A 21347-nucleotide genomic window follows, 5' to 3' on the forward strand; every position below is an offset into this window, starting at 1 on the left:
TGCTGCAGGAATCACAGAAGCACCGGACTCACATGAAGGTTCCCCATTATCAGTAAAATCACCCTCTCACGATCTAACCCTCGTAAATGACTCGCTATGAACGCATGAGTAGGAATAAATGTGCACATTAAACTGCAGGCACACATTCACTGATTCACATGAACAGAACCTTTATCGCGCTTTCTGTCAATTCGGCGTGCACGTCCGATTATTTTTTCCTAATCTCTTTTTTCACTCACTTTTATGCCATTTCGTAAATGCAGTTGATCCGAGCGGCCAAGTGTGGGAGGCTGTGGTTGTGAGCAGATGTAAGGACTTAACCCCGCGACCTCAGCTGTCCCGCCTGAGCAAATAAAACGTGGACATCCGGCTCGGCGGCCCCTCCTCCCACGGCTCCACCGCCTCATCTCACCGCCTCATCCATGAACCCTGCAGGACGGGAAGGACGGGCCTCGGGACTCCCACCGGGCTGCAGTTGGTGCTGGTGTGTGCGCAACACGCGTCCAGGGTGGTTAAAAACCTGGGAACACTGCGTTTTCATGCTAATTCAGAAATATCAACACAAATGTGCTGTGGAACGACGGGTCAGATGTCCTTCACTTAACTTCCCACTGAAGCAGACGTTCGGCCACAGCCACTGGTTACAGATGCAGTCAGCTGCGTGTTTAAATGAGCCAAATGCTGATGTGATGAAGACTAATTAAAACCAGATCCCTACAAATCCTTTCATTTAGTCACAATGACCAGGACCAAAAAGGTTTTCCCTTTGAACTACTGTCTGACACAGGATATGACGCAGTTCAACGTCATGGCCCAGAACCACGAGCATCACTCAGAGGACGTGATGAGCCACGGCACCGGAACCGCACGATCATCAGCTGCTCCAATGCCACAAACGGACAACAAGCGCGTCGGTTACAGGTCAAATGTCTGTCGGTACGAGCTGCACTAAGAGGCTCAACATGAGGAAAAACACAACACCTCCAATTAAACCCTGAGAAGTGAAACCCTACACATGTTTAGACATGGTTCTACGAAAACACTAAATGTGTAATATAACACACGCACACACACACACTAGGTGATGACACACAATGAAACCCTGCACAGGCTCGGTTCTTACCACCTGTTATGCAAATTAGAGAAAGTTGGAAGCTAAAACAACACTTTGTGACAAGCAACAGGTTCGTGTGATTCTATCAATGTTTGTAAACAACAGAAAACTGGACACCGCGCCGCAGAGTGAGCGTTTCTTGTTGCATCGTTCCAACCGGAACCACAACCGAAAGTTCGGTTCTGCTTGCTACGGACCACTGTTTCACGGCAGGTGAGAGAACAGACCATGCGGGCACTCACACGAACGCGTGGTAGACGAAAGCCCACTCCCTCGGCCGCTCCAGCACGTTGTACAGGTAGTTCTGGAGTCGCCGGTAGCGCGCGTTCCTGCGGCCGCTCTGCGCGCTGTAGGTGAGCGGCTTCCCCAGCAGGCTGAGCCGCGCGCCCTGCTTCATCTCCGCCGCCGCCGCGGCCGCACCTGCCGCGGTGGGGGACGCGGCGCTCTCGCCGACGCGCGCCGCGTTGTTCATCGCCCGGTGCCCAGACTCCACATCTTTCAGTGCGTAGTCGTGCGCGCGGCGTCCCGTCGACGTCTTCAGCCAGATCCCGTTTCCGCCGCTGTCTTCGCCGGTGTGACTTCGCGGCATGGCATCACCCGCGCGAGCGTGGAGTGCGCCAAGAAGCGGCCACGCACGCGCTCACGTGCGGCCGAGCGCACTTGTGCCAGCGGGTCGTTGGCCGCTTGGACCTTTACGACACTCGAACCAAAGCAGCGCACGAGGAGATAAGCGTCTACTCTGATCTCATCCTGTCAGCGTTTGAGAGCGTCACAGCCCAATTTGGACACTTTGCCATCTGCGCAGGGCTGGAGAGGACTGGGGTTATGAAGGAGTGAATCCATCGAGGCGTTTGGAGGGGGGAGGGCTCTCCAGTCCTCCCACACTCTCCCCAACTCTCGCTTGCACGCTTAATCCCGTGTGCGCACGCGGAGCCCCGCCGGTTCCACCGCAAATAACGCTCGCCGTTTACGCACGGCAACGAGAAGGCGCGCGGCAGCGCGGCGCCACGAACCACCGGATCAGTCGATTACATCTTATTCTAACGGTTCATAATGAAAGGCACCCGGTGAAACGTGAGCCTCAGCTACACAGCGATGACGCGAGGAAACAGTAGGATGTCCCACACAAACGAGCCGGAGAACAGTTATGAGGGAAGATGCCTCCGTGCCATTTGAGCCAGAGGAAACAAGTTAGAATTTACGTGTCAAACGAAAGTTCTTCGCTAAACGAGTTGGAGAAAATTCACTTTGCATGAGATGCAACTGCAGTTCACTGAAACATTACATTCAAACGTGATTTTACGGTGAAATGATGCTGAATTGCTCCTCCGTGTCTTGTAAATGTAAACTCTAAATGTAATTATAAACGACCAAGTAAACAAAAGAGCAGCAAATAGTTAAGTGATGCACGCGTTTCTTTTTGAAGTCGTTTGATTTACTGGAAAGAGCGCATCAGAGTCGCGTCTCTGCCTGAACCTTTCTGTAGATGAGGTTTGTCGTTGCGACCCAAGCCTGACATCTAGTGGTCACTTGTGAGAAGTACACGTTCAGCCCAGATCATGGCTCGTTCAATTCTGATTAATCTTATGAAAAGTAGAACTTTTATTTAGGTTAATGTGCGACCCGACCAATACTACAAATAATATTTCTGGTTCTATTTTACTTTCCTCAATATTTTCCTGTATTGTTTTATGCTTGATAAATTACATGTTGCATATATTAATACACACATATTTGACGTTTTTCTACATTTTACTGTGTCTTAGTCGACAGCAGTGCATTTAGTAACACATTATTGGTAGTGCACGCCCACAATCCTGCAGCTAATGCAGCTAAATTGCATCCTGGCGACCCTTTAATTGGAGGAACTTCAGCACCGTGGACAGAGGACGTCGCGTTTCAATACAGATCTACAACGAAGGACGCGATCCAGCGTGACTGTGGAGTGACCGGGAAGAGGAGCGACGGGTAATGGGTGACTGTGATTGGTGGAGAGAGTCGGCGCGAGCGCAGTGAGAGCGTCGCTGGATTAGGCCTGTGGCAGGTCGGACGGATTACGGAGCGCGGCGCGGCTGTGCGCTCTGCTCGGTGCCGCTTCTTCACCCACAGCCCGCACCCCACGCTCCCGCTGATCCGCTGATCCGGCCCACGGTCTGCGTGGAAACATGGCCGACGTCCCTCAGATCGTGAAGATTGGGATTTCGCTGAAGATGCTTCCCAACAACAGCGCGGTGTTCTTCAAAGCCGACGGCGCCAGGTTCGGGCAGACGCGCACCATCAAGCTGCTGACGGGCTCCAAGTACAAAATCGAGGTGGTCGTGAAACCGGGAGCGGTCGAAGCCACGTACGTAGCCCCGTTGATGCGTGTTTGAGGCGTGCGTTACGGCGACGGAGCTGCTCGAAGCTCCGCAGGCTGCGATCCGAGACCGGCCTCATATTCAGACCATCACGTACAAACATGATGGAATCCTCTGAATAGAACGGCTGGAATCTGATGACGTGACAAGGTCCTAAACATTGAAATGTTCCTTTTCACTAAATGTGTTTGTGGGTATTTTACATCATTTACAGGATGTGTCTTTGTCAGAAGGTTGATTTTTGCTCTGCAGAATGAAACCGACAGGACTGTGTTTCCTCGTTCACCCTCTTAGGGGCACAGACTGTAATTACTTCTCCTGATGAGGCTCACGCAGCCTTGGCCTCAACTGCTTTACACATGAGAAGGCAAATCCAGTGAAGCAGGCAATATGGAGATTACAGGCCGATCCGTCCTACACAAAGGTTGCCTGTGCGTTAATACGTCTTTACAGATCATTGATGTCGCTGTTTTTATTGCTGATCAAAAGCATAATGTCACATTTTCCCGTTAAGCGCTTACAAACAGAATCTTCCAGCAGCACATGAAGGCTGCATAAACCCCGACTGGCTCCGAGTCAAATCCACAGATTAGGACTCTGTGTTTGCTCTTTGTGCCGCTGCCCTGTTGTGATTTGCCCCCAAGTCCACTGTTGTGTTAAAAAAGGCCTTTCCCGTTCGTCCATCTTCAAATCAGGATTAGTGCCTGACATCTAAACATGTTCAAAGGATGCTCTGGCTCTAAAATAGGTCACGCGTGCCATCAGGCAAGGCAGAATTTGGGGCACGCTCACGGAGCGCAGCTGTGGACCTACAGCATCACTGTTACCTACAGCATCACTGTTACCTACAGCATCACTGTTACCTACAGCATCACTGTTACCTACAGCATCACCGTCATCTACAGCATCACTGTTACCTACAGCATCACTGTTACCTACAGCATCACTGTTATTTACAGCATCACTGTTATTTACAGCATCACTGTTACCTACAGCATCACTGTTACCTACAGCACCACTGTTACCTACAGCATCACCGTTACCTACAGCACCACTGTTACCTACAGCATCACCGTCATCTACAGCATCACTGTTATTTACAGCATCACTGTTATTTACAGCATCACTGTTACCTACAGCATCACCGTCATCTACAGCATCACTGTTATTTACAGCATCACTGTTATTTACAGCATCACTGTTACCTACAGCATCACCGTCATCTACAGCATCACCGTCATCTACAGCATCACTGTTATTTACAGCATCACTGTTATTTACAGCATCACTGTTACCTACAGCATCACCGTCATCTACAGCATCACTGTTATCTACAGAACACTATTATCTACAGCATCACCATCATCTACAGCATCACTGTTATCTACAGAACACTATTATCTACAGCATCACCGTCATCTACAGCATCACTGTTATCTACAGAACACTATTATCTACAGCATCACCGTCATCTACAGCATCACTGTTATCTACAGAACACTATTATCTACAGCATCACCGTCATCTACAGCATCACTGTTATCTACAGAACACTATTATCTACAGCATCACCATCATCTACAGCATCACCATCATCTACAGCATCACTGTTATTTACAGCATCACTGTTACCTACAGCATCACCGTCATCTACAGCATCACTGTCATCTACAGCATCAAGCATCATCCATGTAACCAAATGATCTGCTGTTTTACATCAAACACCCTGCGTTGTGCACCTGTGTGAAGGTCAATGAGCATCGGTGGAGTGACGTTCCCCCTGGAGCAGCAGTCCAAAGACCCACAGTCAGTGGTGTACAGCGGCCAGTACGACACGGAGGGCGTGACGCACACCAAGAGTGGGGAGAGGCAGCCGGTCCAAATCAACATACAGGTACGAGGCCGGGGGGGCTTCACCCACCGGGGTCCGTCTCTGCCGCGGCTCCGTAGGAGCCAGTGGTCCATGTAGTCGGTCTGCAGCTCCTCGTGTGTGCTAAACCCCAGGTTAAAGGAGCAGTGGCGATGTGGTTAGGTTGCTATGGTTACAGTTCTGCTGAGTATCCATGGTTACAGTAGGGAGCATCCTCACACTTCTGATTTATTCATGTCAACATCATCAAGTCTTGCATTTTCTTATGAATATTCAAAAGTGGATGGTTGGAACACATTCAGCTCGTTCATTAAATACGTACATGTCCTTTAACCACTAAGACATCATGTGTCGGCTGTAGTTCACCCAACACATTAGTCAAATTAGTCCCTGCAGCGGCTCAGAGGCGACAGATGTGGACCCTGTGAAAGCCGCAGCCTGTCGGTCCGGTCCGCAGCCTCCGGGTTAACGCGACGCGCGTCCATCTGTCTCACGGAAATGCATGTGTCCCCAGTTCACGACGGCGGGGGCGTTCGAGACCGTGTGGCAGGTGAAGTTCTACAACTACAACAAGAGGGACCACTGCCAGTGGGGAAACAGCTTCAACAGCATCGAGTACGAATGCAAACCCAACGACACGCGCACGCTCATGTGGGTCAACAAGGAGACGTTTGCTTGACGGAGACGGAGACGAGTCGTCTCATCGGCTGTTCAGCGTCGCCACAGCACAAGGCGCGTCCCAGTCCCCTCCCAGTAAACGCAGTGGGATCCTGTAGCAGCTCGTTTGCAGCGTTAACGCTGTGGGCTGGTTTTACTTATGGTGATTATGCAAATGTGTTTGTACAGTACTGTGTGTGTGTGTGTGTGTGTGTGTGTGTGTGTGTGTGTGTGTGTGTGTGTGTAACGTGATGTGCGTTTAGCTACAGTACATCTGTTTTGCAAACTGATGTCTCTTTGAAGTTGAGACCTGGTGTAAAGAGTTTCACACAAATCTGACGTCCAATTTCTCCCCATCGTTTCGTGGAAACATGTTTACGTTAAAAACGAACGGTGGAGGACAAAATCTACTTTTGATTCAAATGAAGGCAAAATTATTTATTTGAATATGCAGGCAAACATGCAGCATCCCGGCTGTGACCAGTATTTGGGGTGAAACTCTCTGTGTGTAGACGTGTGTGTTATTGTGCTACTGTTGTGTGTGCAGTGTGATGGGGGCTTCGGGTGGAGTTGTCCTCATATTCATGGCATGTTTATTCTCTCTACCTCGTCCAGCAACCTTATCCATGAATATCTGTGTCATTTTTCAAAACAGTATTTTTGTACAGTGAACAATGTCATATATTATTATATTGTATGTATTTCGGAGCAAAAGCTGAACTATACTGAATTGACCTATGCAAGACTATAAATTAACAGTTGATTGTTTACATGTACACATTAACCTAACATTTTTGTAAAAGTGTGCTTTATATTGTTGTTCTAAAATGGAAAACGTTTGTGCTCATTTAATGACTTACATGATTGTCACCATGACGACAGTGAGTCTGAAGCTATAGGGACGTCCTGCAAAAAGCACAATCAAAGCTGAGGTTTCACATCCTGTGTCACAATAAAAAAGCCAGAGCTTCCTAACGGCTTTTCATTGCAGCTGAGATCCAGCAGGTGTCTCCTTTCAGACTCGTTCAGGCCAGCGCCACCACCAGAGCTACACCAGCGCCTTCTCTACACTTATCCAACAGCCTCTCACACACTGGCCTGGTCCAATTAAGCCCAATGATCCTGTCACACCAGCAGCACATCCATGATTTCAAGGCCTGTCATAGTTGAAGTGCATATATGAAAAACGGAAGGAGCGATATCTATTGCCTGAGGTGGACGTGAGCAGGTGGTCAGGCTTATTTGGGGCCTAACTGACTTTAAACATGTAAGAGGAGACTGAATATTAATTACCAGATGATTGGATGTGCAGTAAGCTGCTTCCCTTTAACCTTTGGCTTCTTTACTTAATCTAGTTTAACCAGGGCGTTTTGTCAGAGCTCCAAATCAGTGCTTACCTGGGATAGACCACACTGAGCCACACTACAGACCAGCCGGCAAGCAATAAGAATGAGAATAAATTAGAACAATCATTCTAAAAGAATTAGAAGAATATTTAAAGCAGATTAATTCGTTTCTATATCAGTATAAGCTTTAACTAATGACTTAGTGTCATTCAGGCTGCATGGAATTATTGCATTCCTGTCCAAACGTGGCGCCTGGTCAGTGATGAGTGTGGAATCAGGTCAACTGCAGCTGATTAGATCCACATTCATTTTGAGTTCACTTCCCCAAAACGCGCCCGGGTGCAGTACCGCCACCGCGCCACGAGGGGGAGCGCGGCCACAAACCTGTTTACATGATCTATATAATAATAAGATCTGCAGGACCCGGATGTACAGTACACCGCCCCCCCGCCCGCCTGTCAGCGAGCCTCCTCCTCCGCGCGCTGTCCCCTCCCAGCGGGCTTCCCTCCCTGAGCCACTGCGGTGAAAGCCTCGCGCAGCAGAGCGACGGACGGAGCGAAGCCAGAAGCTGCGTGGAAAGCGAGGACGAGGCTCCGCGAAGCAGCCACCGCCGGGGTTCTTTGTTTCAGCCTACCTGCACCGCCTCCTCCTCCAACGCGCCTTTCCGCTCCGCGTCGCCTGGATTTCATCGTCCGACCTGCACGATGGTAAGCGGCCGCGGCTCTCGTTTTCGCGGCTCCCCGGTGGGCAGGCCTCCGCCGGAGGCTCCGGCGCGAGCAATGTGGCGTCCGACGTCACGCTGTTCCGGCGCGGCGACGGGGAGACGCGTCCCCGGCCCGCTGCGCGCGCGCCCCCCGTCGCGTTCTGCGGCCCGGGGCGGGCCCCGGAGCCCCGCAGCCCGTGGCCCACATTCTGCCCCCCCACCCCCGCCCGGTGGAGCCGACTCCGACGAGGCCCGTGCAAATGAGCCCCGTCGTGACAGAAGCACGCGCCTGTCGGTGCAGAACTTGGTCGATTAGTTGTAGCAGCGTTCGCGCACGGACTCACCGCGCGGGAACCGGTATCGCCCGCTCACGTTACAGTGCGTGGAGCTGCATCCACGACCTGCTCCTACGACTATGGCGCCGTGTTGACAGTTGCAACAGCGCTTCCTCCGAGCAGCCGGCCTTCAATCAGCCCGTGCGAGGCTGCGTTTGCACACAGTTACGGCGGCCGGAGGCGGCGGGCCGCGGCCCCGTCCACCGAACGGTGCATTTATAGCCAGCATAAACATATGTGAAGCCCAGTTGCCTAGTAACTGCTGGGCATCAACGGAGAGAGAGAGAGAGAGGGCCGGACACCGCTGCCCCGTCCGTATTTTTAACCCACAGCTGACATGTTGTCAATAAGCAATTGCAGGGGCGCAGATAGGAATTGTGTGTTCTGAGAACTGGACCCCCCCATGTCCTCTCTGGCTTTGTCGGTTCATGCACTCAATTCCTTGAGTGTATCCTTTAATAATGCACGTCCACACGTTCATTTTATGATCAGTGTTATCAATTAATAGAATAAATCATTTGCAAGGAACAATTGATGTTTGCACATGAAAGACTTGGTAAAATTTGATTTGCTGTAGACCAGTTGCCTGGTCGTATCAGCTTCTGCAGCTTTATTGGTTGTGAGTCTTCTGGGTTGTGGCTGGCCAGTAGTAGATCTAAATCTCTGTAAATATTTACATTGCCATTATATGTACATACTTGAGCTGGACCGATAAATTGATCAAACACAGGAGCTGATGTTAGTTCAGAAGGAAGAGCATTTACTTCTATATATCTCATATTTAGTGTGTATGTGGGTCACAGTAGTTCATTAGCAAACTGAGTAAGTTATTGGACTTTCTGTAAATCAATATACAGCAGGCACTGGTCTCGAGCATCCATTATGTATGTGGCTATAATTTCAGCACAGTGTCAACAAAATCCCTTTTTATAGCTCAAACATTTGAACTCTCATTTGCCTCCAGCAGCTCCAACGCTCTGATACAGGGTAGAAACCCAGCACGTCACGTCCTGCAGACACTGTGCCGACTTATGCCCTGTCAAAATGTATTCTTCTCAGCTGCAAGGGGAAGTAGGGGGCAGGGACAAACAGATGCTTAAGCATGTAGTGGAATGATCTGATGCTAAGGGCACCATATGCTGCCTAGCAATCAAGTGCCACCCACATGAGGATTGAGCTGTAGCTAATGTGAAAAGGATAAAAGCTGCAGCGAGCCACCACTAGAAGTGATGGAAGTGATGACCGACACAAGGTGGTCCACTTCCCACTCGGTCTGGATCCGCTCTCCTCGCTGTATGTGTCGCTGCTGCAGTCCAGGACCAGCAGTCACCAGCACATACTGGTGTCCAGGGCGTCTGAGTAAAAACATTACATGTAAATGGCCAGACTACATGTTGTTAGTGATGCATGCTACAGGTATGTGGATTTGTTCAAACCGCATTACAATACATCAGTTATTGTTGGTCATTTCACGCTGCATATGTGAAGATGAAGGGACTCTCTCCAGGCGTTTTCACCAATAGCACGCTGTGGCGCCACCAGTGCTGGCTAAGGCTTAAGAGCCCAGTGGTTGCTTTGGAAATGCTCTTTAGTGGTGGCGGTGCCTCCTTAAGGGGCAGCCGTGCCCACAGCTCCTCACAGATCCGGCCCCTGTGGAAGAGTGGCAGCACAAACCCTGTGCATTTAACCAACGTATGCATTCCCAACAGGTGAATTTGTTTAAAAAGTGTGATCGATAATCACCTTCTTAATTAGCTTGTATTGTATTTTGTTTTGTTTTTTGTTGTTGTTTTTTTCTATGTTTCTATGCCAGGGTTCCTTTAGCCTTTGATGCCGCTTTGGCACAAATAATCAAGCTTGTGTTGTGGTTGTAGCCATAAATAACCTGCTACACCATTATCTTTGTCCTCAGTCTGCCAGAATCATCTTCTGTCACTGAGGTCGGCTGTGGGTGAGATAAGTGCTTGGACAACTTAGCGGGTCAGTTCAGTTCAGCCTGTTGGGCCTCGTAGCTTAGCCTGTGCAAACACAACGTAACCAGGCTGGGTCCGGCTGGCAAGCAGCTTCTCTGTGTCGCAGGGTCGGGAACAGGACTAGAATACTTCAGAGGTGTGCTGGGTCAGAGAATGGCAGCTACAGAAAGCTGAGACAATATAGACCCACACACGTCTGGAGTGGGTGCTCTGTCCTGTTGGGTAAACGTAAGAGTTGTAAAATTCTGGTAAATTTGCTTTTTCCTATTTAAGATCCATTAGCCATTGTTAGCTTACATGGTATTATGAGGCCTTCGAAATCCATCAAGTCAGGGATGGAAATGGCTGAGAAGATTAGCCCTCGAGGATTTTAGTAATTAATTTCATATTTGCACTTGACTCCTAAATCTGTGCAGGTCCTGGACACACACACACACTCTCACACACACACACACACACACACACACACACACACACACACACACACACACACACACACACACACTTAGCCTTGAAGAAGCAAGCAAACACAAATAGCAACATTAAAACCAACAGTGATGAAGGGGCAAAAGAACGTGAAGCGCGTGTGCAGAAACACGTAGCAGCTCATACGAGATGTTTGCTTATATCCGTCGTTGCTGGGTTTTAGAGCAGAAGGTCATCGGTGCAGTCGGCTGGTTATTGGCCTGTTATATGGTGGGTGGGGGTGAAGGATGCGAACCAGAGCAAAGCAGGGAGAAACGTGGAGCTGCAGGCGGGATCTGAGCCGCGCCGGTTCTGGTCGCCAGTGAGTCCAGTCCTTCGGGTTCCCGCGGTCAGCGGAGGCGTCCAGCACTCGGACTGGTTTCTCAGCCCCTGTTCACTGGCTCATGCCACGACTGTGTCCTTGACCCACGCTCCAGGCCCCACGCCGCACATAAGACGGCCTCCACGTACATGTGCTGCAGAAGCAAACCTGTCGACTCACTGACTCACTGTCATTTTGAAACAGGGCTCAGTACGGCTATAATTAGCCGGGCCGGAGCCGCCCGTAACCACGGATAATGCACAGCTCTTCATTATGCAGAGCATGTTTTGTGTGCTAAGGACTAATTGATTCAGAATGAGGAGTGAATTATTGATTAGCCCACACGGGCCCGTGTTTCTGCCTCGGTTCCTTTTCACTTCATGGTTTCTGGGTTTTTATAACCGTCCTCTCTGCTGAGGCTGAATAGCTCACATGTGAAGTGGCAGCTCAGCAAAAGCTGTTGTGGTGGTTTAATGTAGGAGACATGACAAGAGTCACTCCTGCATCAGCCAACCAGCAACTTAAGTCGGGCCTTAGTTAGTAAACCTGTAATCCTCCACTTGAAATCTTCTTTGCTCTAAGTCTCTTTACCTGCAGGCCCTTAAATAACACATACATGTAATATCTGTGGATGCTGCTGTTTGAACTCCACTGAATGAATCTGTTTTGCAGCAGTAGGTTTTTTTTGTAGATATAAAAGTTTGGGAAGAAATGTTTCCTCCAACGTTCACAAATTACATAAGGACTTTATCTGTTAATCACTTCTGTGGACTGGGCTTTAACGTCCAACACCTTTCTGGATTGTGTGATAATGACGGTGTTTCTGTGAAACCACACACCTCACTTCGTAGAAAACATCACATTTTCTTTTAAAGGGGATCTGTTCTACTCTCTGCTCATACACCTGGTGAGGCGAGCGCTGCAGCAGCGTCTCCAAGTCCACAGCTACCAGCAGTCAGTCCAGACCAGCGGAACCCAAACCAGATCCTTTCTCACATCAAGGTCAGGACGCAGAACCTGTGTCCGCGTGGACGCAGACCTGCTGAGGTGTGATGTGTCAGGTCACTACATCTGCGGTTGTAGCCGTGTAGGTCAGGACGCCTCCCTGCAGGCGTCAGGGAGGTATCGTATTGTTACCGTGACCCACTGAGCAGCGCGTGGAGACGAGCTAAGGTGAGGCAGCGCCGCTAGAATCCGTTACATAACCGGCTGCAGGCTGTGAGTTCTGTAGGTGTCTGAGTAGTAGCGCCTCTCGTGAGGAAAGGCGTTGGTCGCATTCTTTGGGTGCGATTGCGCTGCAGCTTTCTTTTTGCATTCCTACTGAGAAACAAGAAAAACAACACAAATCATTCATGCATTAAAAAAAAACTCAAATGTCGCAACATCACCTCAATTTTTCTCATAGCAGCATCTCAGGGTTGGTTCTAATCTGTTGGTTCACATTTGAGCAGTTTGTTTGCAGCTTAGGAAGATCCTGTGATTCGTCTGCACCTGCTTGGACTTGGTTCCTGTCAGTTCTTTGGTTAACTTAACCTTTTTCTATAGGGAAAAATGTAACCTATGGTTAGCTGCTGCTTGATGTGCAGTTTGACTGTGACACAGACAACGGGGACCTCTGACTGACGTGTCAGCATTTGGCCTCACGCTGTCAGGCTGTCTGGATGAAACTGCTGAATATGAGCCAATAAAACACACACAAGGGTGTTTTTACATCCACGTGGGGACTCACCATTGACATAATGCCTTCCCTAGCCCCTTACACACACACACACACACACACACAAGCTTGTATGTTTCTGATATTTCTGATATATTGAAAAGCTCTTAACCCAAAAGTGGCTGCAAATGTAAACAGTCGCCGGTAAGTCGCCTCGAAGGGGCTCAAGTGAAATATGGTTTTGAAATGTTTTGAGTAGTTTGTATCGTCAGTGTAAACGTCCTGTAGCCGCCTCCTCATCCAGATGTTAAACCTGACAGAGGACTCAGATCAAACCTCATCCCAGTGAATATGAGATCATAGGACTTGTCATCCTTTAAGAGAACACGACCTGTGATCCCAGCTCTCACCATCAGTAAACACGGGCTAGAAAATGACCTCAGGTTATTTTTATTCAACCTTATAGACGTCAGAATGTCTGCAGCACATCTGTAACAGCTGTATCTGTTGAAGCTTCTTTTGATGTGTATCTCTCTCTCTCTTCCTCAGGGAAATGAAGCCAGCTACCCCCTGGAAATGTGCTCACATTGTAAGTATTCAGGCGAGTTGGACAAATGTTTGACGTGACATTATCTCTGATTCTCTGTTTATATTTTCTGCTGTAGCATAAAGTCGGCAGCTCGTTCCTTTTATTACAGTGCATATCATTGTTAGACCTGGCTTCATCATATAGATGTCTTTGTGCCGGGAGCTGAGGATGACTCACATTTTTTCCTGCACCTTCTCCCCATTAAGGAGATAACACATCGTCTTAGCCTTGAGTCACTGGTGAACAGTCCTCAATTTCTCACCAGCTCACTTTACAAATGGCACATTTTACACTGAGTGGTTGCGAAGGCAGACAGAAGTAGGTCACCTGCTGCGTGTTTAATGAGCGCTGGGACTGCCACAGGTCCCCGTCCGTGTAGTGGAGGAGTACCTCAGGGACCGCGCTACTGTTACTTTGACCTCATCGTGTTTCAGAATCACTGTCACATGTGAGCAATGCTGCAATTTAAAGTCACGTTTAGCCAAACTGAGCTAAAAGCCAGTGTGTTGAGCAAAGTGTGGTGTAGGAGGGATTTAAACGTACTCCAGAGTCTCTGTGACTAAATTAACTCTTTATTGCCAGGTGAGATGCTGGCTTATAGTTTTACTTATAACGGCTGATGTTGGAGAAGTTTGTTGAAATGCATCCACACAAACACATTTGACGGGTCCAGTCTGCCGGTGCCGTGCTGCTTGTGGCCACTGTAACATTGTCGGGGTCGGGACCTTGGCCTGCCAGGCCTTTCAGGCATTCCTCCACCATAGTTGTGCCCCCCCGCTGAGAGGAGGTGGATTTAGACGATGCATGACCCTGAACAGAAGCCATGAAGGACCCCTGCTCTCATTCTGGGATATTTCCAGCTTCTCTCTGTTTCCTTTGTGCTGCCTCTCCCTCTGTCCTGTTTACCCCTTTACGTTGCTACATGTGAAACCCAAATGCTTTCAGTGGAACTGGACGCTTCTCTAGCTGCTGCGCTCGCCTCTGATGAACTCTTTATTTCTCTCGCCTTAGCTTTCTCCCTTTTTTCTTGCCGTGCGCTGACGGAGCAGCTGTTCAGTTCATCAAATGCCTGGACAGGCATTGGCTGTGAAGAAGTGAGCTCTGGCCTGTGGTCAGACGAGTCCGGCTGCAGCTCAAACACACAGTTTGTCCTGTGTGCTTTTTTGTAAAATGCCTTGTCAAACAACACAGGGCTGCGTTTCCTCCTGTCGGTGCCTGCTGAGCTTAGATGAGGCCAGATTCAACCGCTTGTAGGACGCCTCCAGGTAGCGACCCGTTTCTCCGCTCTCTCCACCCCCCACGGACGCCCGTACGTGCTGTAACCCCCCCCACACATCACGCTGCCACAGACGCGCCGCCTCAGACATTTGCTGGCCTGTTTGTAGCTGCCCAAAATAGCCGGTGCGCCGCTCGCTGGAGTTCCTTGTTGCTAGGGGTTTCCCTGAGGGCGGGAGCCAGAGCGGCGGTGGGGTGAGTTGGGGGTTTTCTGATGACGGCACAGCTATAAATACACGGTGCCCCCTCCGTCCTCTGGTCTGTACGTTATGGGAGCAGCCACAGCAATCAGCCTAATGCGCAGGAGCTCGGCTGCGTGATGCGTCCACTCCGTGGCCTCCTTCTGCTCGTGAGCCTGTCATGAAACATGAAGCTGCTCTAACTGGACTTTCAGTTCAGTTTTAGCTGTAAGGTGTGTTATTTGTGACCCTCTACTGTTCAGCATCACTGTTCATTATGTGTAATAGATGACACCGCGACCCCATTGGCTCAGTGTGGAACCTCAGCTGCTCTCGTGAGCGTTCGGGAGCAGATTCTTCATCTGTGCATCACTCGCCCTCGTTGCTCATCTCCGTTCAGGTCGGCTGTGGTAATGGAGTCGCCTGCTCCCGTTAATGGGCGGGTGAACGCTTTGGGGCGTGAGCAAGCGTAAGAGGATAAATTCATTAATGACACTGTGGGAACATTGTGTTTTTATAATGAGAAACGGGAGGAAAAGCCACTTGCCCTTTGCAGTTGAACGGAGGCAGTGCATTCACATTCAGCTGAACATTCAGAGTTCTAGGTTCAACCACTGGGTAGTTTGCTTGTGTGGTTAACTCATCGAGCAGCGTAAGGCGTGTTTACCTTACCTTAGGTAATAGACATTACCTAACACAGGACGAGCGCCGGTCCCAGTCCAGACGGACGAGCATTTGGCAGATTTCTACGCTGCCTGATGCTTGTGTGTGACAGACAGAGTGTGATGTGCTCGGTGGCTGATCACATCTCCATATGCATGCGTTTCCATGCATACACCTCTAAATGTTCCTCCTCTTGTGTCTCTAAGTGAATGTGTGTGGGCTACTTTAGGGGGTTCAGTTGCCTGGTAACGGAGTTGAAGGTGCACACAGTGTTAAACCGTGTGTGTGTGTGTGTGTGTGACATTTTCATAATCACCTCAGTTAGAGCTGCTCATTAACATGGCACTGATCATTTAAAACATTCTGCACCATAAAATCTGATTGTTTCTGTCTCGTACCTAAGCTTGTGGTGGTGATTTTCGGACTGGGTCTGAGACGGGACAGGATTTAGATGAATAATACATGTAGCTACTCCTTTGGCAGCTCCAGACAGAAAGAGAGGATCTAGACACAGTGTTCACATGTTCTCTTCTCAATGACGTTCAGCGGGTTCTCATCCGTAGCTACATTTATCAGTTCTGATGGATGAACGTAGCTTTATGCTGCTTGAACAATCTGGCCGGAGTCCTGAGACCCAGGCTGAGCCGCGATGTGCCAGGCTGCTGTCATCTGCTGTGAACAGGAAACAGGAGGCTGCCGATAAAGCCGCGTTTTGAGTCAAAGGCAGCCATGTGCTCAGCCCTTGTAACTCACACCGGTGGACAAACTTACTATAGATCAGAGTGTGATTCATTGTGTAGCAGGAACACAGACAAGTAGAAATTAATCTTCTTCATACCTGCATATAAAACAGTACTAACATATTCAAATATCTGTAAACTTCCACCCATTGTGCCTCAGAGTTACTTTGTCATTACCATTAAAGTGATTTACTGTTAATGTTGTTTTTTGGCAGGTTACTCAGTTGTCAATCCCGTTTTTTTTACTGCTTTCTTTCCACACACTGATTAGTCATCGGGCAGCTCTGAAGGTAGAAACCCTAAACACAACCTCCACCCTCTGTGATGGGGCAATAATCCAGATTTCTCAGCCTGGGTTGTTTGTTGCATCGATTGTACCTGAGCGAACAGGGTTGTCACGCCTCCTGTTGTCACTCCTTCCCTCTGTTAGTTGTGTGGAGATTAATAGATAGCTCAAGAAATGCAGGACCCCAGGACAAAGCAGGTGTAGTAGGCGGTGATTGGCCAGTGGGACCACGTGACCGCGTGAATGAGCTTAGCCAGTAATTAATAAGTGGCTGTTATTGCTCTTGGATTATCCCTCACCACTGTTCAGAGCGCAGGCCAGCGAGCTGAGGCGGGTTGTGATGGCAGGCGAGCGAAAGATTCAGCGTCCCTCTGATAAAAAAGCAGCAGTAGACAACAAAGGCTGTAAGTCTGAAAAGGTCATAGCTCTGCATTTGCCTCTGTAACTAACTCCTTTGCTCCTCAGCTACAACTCCTCTACCAGTTGTGACTGAATAGATCTTTTTTTTTTTACTTGCACATGGTTTCATTCCTGTGTAGAAGAGAGAACACCATGTACTGTGGTTAATGTGGGTCTGCAGCTTGAAGCGCTTGGCTCAGGCCTGTGCAGGCCGGAAGGTGTCCTTGACCTAGTTGGAGCTGGTGGTTACTACATTTCACCGCCACAGTTCATGCAGGTGTTAGCGAGGGTGTTTATATTTTACAAAATGCTTTTCTTGCCTTGAGTGTGTGGTTTTATTTCCATCCAGGTTTAGCATGTGGCTGCACACTGACTGTGTATTTGTGGGGGTTCACGCGTCTGACCTGGTCTTGGCCACTGCGTGAAGTCAGCCCAGCGTATGTAAATGCCTCATCTTCGTCCTCTTCCTCTCTGTTTCTGCCCAGTCGATGCTGACGAGATTAAGAGGCTAGGGAAGAGGTTTAAGAAACTCGACCTAGATAACTCGGGCTCTCTCAGCGTGGAGGAGTTCATGTCTCTGCCAGAGCTGCAACAGAACCCGCTGGTGCAGAGGGTTATCGATATATTTGACACGGACGGGAACGGAGAGGTGGACTTTAAAGGTATGCGATACGCCACAACAACAAAATGACAAAATCCAACAGCAGAAGCCTGAAATCTGTGTGCACTGATTGTTGTTGCTCTGCTTTCAGAGTTCATCGAGGGAGTGTCACAGTTCAGCGTCAAGGGGGACAAGGAGCAGAAACTTCGATGTAAGTAAAGCTGCGTCTTCATTAAAACCACTTGTGGTCTCACTCCCAGATGCACCTACATGTTCTGCTGCTTTGGGAGTTGAACCCGGTGGGGTTGTGTCTCCTGCTTTCTGTTTTTCACCTTACTGATGCAACAGAAACTCCCCTGGTGAGAAACTGGCCCACACCTGTCCCACTAGAGTCAAGACTGAAGTCTGTCGGCCTCTAGAAGTGATGAGACCTTGTGTAAAAGCTAGCTCTGCTCTCATCTGAGACTCGCTGTGTCTGGAGCCGTTGCTGGTTGTTACCGAATCACACTCATGTAATTTTTCTTCCACAGTCGCTTTCAGAATCTACGACATGGACAAGGATGGCTACATCTCCAATGGCGAGCTCTTCCAGGTGCTAAAGATGATGGTAGGCAACAACCTGAAGGACACGCAGCTCCAGCAGATTGTGGACAAGACCATTATTAACGCAGACAAGGATGGAGACGGCAGGATATCTTTTGAAGAGTTCTGTGCTGTAAGTTGAAGCCTCACGGGGCGTTGTGGTGGGGTGACATTCTGCTGACGCGGCCGCTTGTGTTGAAGGGGAATGTCAGAAAACCATAGAAACTCAAACTCGACAATACTGCACTTCAGTATCAGGCTTTTTGTTGAAATGTGGTTTTATAGAAGCTTAGGTTTGTTACCTTAGAATAAAGCTCATTCGAACTGGTGGAACATTTTCGAGTAAAAAGGGGTCAAAGGTCAAGGTTTTGAGAAGTCTTTACAATCAGGAAGCTTGAAGAAAATAATAACATTTATACCAACACAGAGTCATGCAGTAAAAAACGCCTTCAAAAACAGGAAACAGGACTGTTAAGAACATAGAGGCAAAAGCAAAAGCAGCCTTACAGCTGAGACGTGTTTCCAGCCTTGTGCCTCTGACAGATCCAAGGCCCACGTTTGACGGCTGACTCTATGGAGGCTTGAACTAAAAAGAACAGGCGTCCTTGCGGGAGCATATTTTCAGGATGACACAGAACATTAGAACCTGTTTAAGTGGCAGCGCTTGAACACTTGATGGTTCAAGGAGACCAGCGAGAGATGATTTCCATTGTGATTAATCTGAGCCCTGATCTGAGGGGCGTTGAAATAAGACGATGGATATAAAAATAGCCTCTCATAAGGGTCGGTAGTGGAGGAATGTCTGTAGGGGACACATTTAAGACACCACAACTGTTACATTTACTGCCTAGAACTGAGGAATTAACCGTGCCTCCCTCTTCCTCGTTTCTCTAGGTCGTCGGTGGTCTTGATATACACAAAAAGATGGTGGTGGACGTGTGAGCGCTCCTCTGCTCACTGAACCCCCCCTTCCTCCTCGACACTCGCTTTCTCCACCATCTCTGAAGATCTGCTCAAGATGTCCAGCGAAACGCTCTCTGTAACTCAATGGAAGTATTCTCTCTCTGTCTCTCACTCTCTGTGAAGCCACTCTTTGTTTTTCAGAAACCACAGGCCTCGCAAAGCCAACTTTGAAGTGTTACTGAACTGTCACGCCTCTCATTAACCTGGTCGTAGCACTTTAAGAGAGTGAAGGACATCTGCTGTCAACTGCAAGAGCATCTCTAATGTTGGATGAGGGGAAGACGGTGGCAGTGGAGAGGCTGGTTGGCTTGTTCATATTTCATCCTCTTTTTTTTTTTGTTAATTGTTACTTTTGATATTTATTTTTTGTTCTTGTCTTTTTATAAAGAAGAAAAAAACAAGTATATCTACAGTTGTCTCGTGAGGGGAGGTGTATAGCATATTAACACTTGACAACTAGAAGGTAGGGTATGAAGTGCCAACCAGAACATATCCAGAAACCAGTCCAAGTTATTACCCACCACCACCACCGTCGCTCGAGCCGGACATTTCTAACTACAATCTGTATTAGATGCTAAATTTCAGATTTTTTTTGACAATTTTTTCCTCAGTTTTACCTTAAACATAAGCAGTTGCAATTAGTCCAGTCAGGCTTCCAGTCATTTGGCAAAGCTTATTTTTTTTTTTGTATTGTTAGTTTTATTTATACTTAAGAATGTGTTTATATTGTTGGAGATTATCGTTGTTTCCTGTCAAGAAACTATAAGTAAATATATTAATGCCAAGAAAATGTCTTTCCAAAAATAATTTGTGGCTGCAAACTGATATGGTTTACTCACATTTAGCAGTGTGCAGCCATGAGACAATCTCCAACTCTCACTTGGACAAATGGCGTGAACCTTATTTAATGTTGGGAACAGAGGCTGGAGCAACTTGCTTAAGAACTAAGTAATGGATTTGAAGCTTACGGTGAGATTATACGCAGTTTGTGCGAGTATATAGCAATTTAAGAGACTTATCTGCAGGCAGCGTTTTTTAACCAATATGTGTATATTAGTTAATCAATGTGTGCTGAACTTCATTAACAGTGAAAGGAGAAGGCTTGGCCTCTGCTTCACAGGAGCCCTTCTGAGTGCTTGTTTCTCAGTCTCAACCCAGGATGGGTCAGTTTTCTCTAATGCAACACTTCAGATCTTAACACATTGGCATGATCAGTGTGCAGTGGAATAGAATTTATACTGTCAGGTGGGTTTTTAATTTTGCTTTAATGAGGGGTGGGGGGAGGTTTCAACTTTTTACTGTCACAGTCACCCACCAGTACCAACAGGGAGAAAGAGATCAATTCAACCAAACGTAACACGGCAGCGTGGGAGCGTTCGCAGCCCAGCAGCTGCCTCCAACAGAGTCCTCAGTCAGACGTGACTCTGGGGCTCTGTCGTCTTCTATCCCGAAGCTCTGCACGGCTTGGGCCTCCCTGTGCTCGCATGACATGGAAATATACTTTATTTTGGTTGCGCATGTAGATTTTCATTTTATTTTTTCAAATAATCCTCTTGTTTACACATGGATGGTGATGTTAATATATTTAAGAATTTAACGGTATACAATATGGATGTTGCCAAACTTTGGTACATGTACATGAGGTAACCAAATGATCGGAACTACATGTCACTTTTTGTATTTTACCTGGGTCAGCGAAATGCTTCTATTCCAGTAAAAGTTGCATATCTGATCCCGTCTCAAACTGCCACACACTGTACTCAGCTTAAAGGGGAAAATTGGATGTTTTCTTTTCTTTTGTATATAAGTATTTGTTAAATGCAGTTCTGGCTCTCTGTTCTCTGTATAGTTCAGACCGCGCTTTAGTTGGTAAGTGCTACTTCTCTGAGGGACTCGGGTTCTTTTTAGTTTTGGGGGATTTCTGAAAAGAGAAACTTTTCCTTTACTGCATGCTGCATCTAATGCTGTGGGACTGTTGGAAACTTGATACTGTATGAAATTAAATAAAATTTAAACTTTGAAATGTAAAAGCTTTGGATTATGTCACTGTCCCTAGTAACAGAACATATTTAGGAGTTAAGGTGTTTTAGGTGTACACATTTTCCTTTGACTACATTTGACAGGTTTAGTTACGTTACTTACAGATCAATACATTTATGTTTAACACAGCAGTACACAAGAGGTTAATGACAGTATCTGTTTAATTCATTTCTATAGAAACAGTATTGCATTCACTTTTTAAAATCTGCAATTACAGGTTCGCACGGTCAC

At 48.0% G+C, this 21347-nt stretch overlaps 3 protein-coding genes across 5 annotated transcripts in view; 2 read left to right on the forward strand and 1 right to left on the reverse strand.

Moving 5' to 3' along the window:
* The window catches only part of kcnq5a (potassium voltage-gated channel, KQT-like subfamily, member 5a), a 47223-nt gene extending 44318 nt beyond the window's left edge, over nucleotides 1-2905 (reverse strand). For all 3 annotated transcript variants that reach the window (XM_029175641.3, XM_029175640.3, XM_029175639.3), the window contains exon 1: nucleotides 1357-2905. In XM_029175641.3, the coding sequence (XP_029031474.1) occupies nucleotides 1357-1703 (347 nt within the window). In that variant the 5' untranslated portion in view covers nucleotides 1704-2905. The remainder of the gene's footprint in view (nucleotides 1-1356) is intronic.
* A 221-nt stretch (nucleotides 2906-3126) lies between these two features.
* On the forward strand, nucleotides 3127-6969 carry cnrip1b (cannabinoid receptor interacting protein 1b). The gene is made up of 3 exons (XM_029175658.3): nucleotides 3127-3458; nucleotides 5221-5365; nucleotides 5856-6969. Exons 1-3 carry the CDS (start codon nucleotides 3280-3282, stop codon nucleotides 6018-6020), a joined length of 489 nt encoding a protein of 162 aa, XP_029031491.1. The 5' UTR covers nucleotides 3127-3279; the 3' UTR covers nucleotides 6021-6969.
* Nucleotides 6970-7721: 752 nt separating this feature from the next.
* LOC114870679 (calcineurin subunit B type 1-like) lies at nucleotides 7722-21106 on the forward strand. Its single transcript, XM_029175656.1, has 6 exons — nucleotides 7722-8051; nucleotides 13349-13388; nucleotides 17416-17592; nucleotides 17683-17742; nucleotides 18062-18246; nucleotides 19008-21106. The coding sequence occupies exons 1-6, from the start codon at nucleotides 7737-7739 to the stop codon at nucleotides 19053-19055; spliced, it is 825 nt and encodes a 274-aa protein (XP_029031489.1). The 5' UTR covers nucleotides 7722-7736; the 3' UTR covers nucleotides 19056-21106.
* Nucleotides 21107-21347: the final 241 nt, after the last annotated feature.

Source organism: Betta splendens, chromosome 15 (genome assembly GCF_900634795.4).
Source record: "Betta splendens chromosome 15, fBetSpl5.4, whole genome shotgun sequence".
NCBI lineage: Eukaryota > Metazoa > Chordata > Actinopteri > Anabantiformes > Osphronemidae > Betta > Betta splendens.

Coding starts and splice junctions, on each gene's coding strand:
- LOC114870679 (XM_029175656.1), top strand. CDS start 7,737: ATGATCTATATAATAATAAGATCTGCAGGACCCGGATGTACAGTACAC. Junction 8,052..13,348: donor ATCGTCCGACCTGCACGATG/GTAAGCGGCCGC, acceptor TCTCTTCCTCAG/GGAAATGAAGCCAGCTACCC. Junction 13,389..17,415: donor CCTGGAAATGTGCTCACATT/GTAAGTATTCAG, acceptor GTTTCTGCCCAG/TCGATGCTGACGAGATTAAG.
- cnrip1b (XM_029175658.3), top strand. CDS start 3,280: ATGGCCGACGTCCCTCAGATCGTGAAGATTGGGATTTCGCTGAAGATG. Junction 3,459..5,220: donor CCGGGAGCGGTCGAAGCCAC/GTACGTAGCCCC, acceptor ACCTGTGTGAAG/GTCAATGAGCATCGGTGGAG. Junction 5,366..5,855: donor CGGTCCAAATCAACATACAG/GTACGAGGCCGG, acceptor ATGTGTCCCCAG/TTCACGACGGCGGGGGCGTT.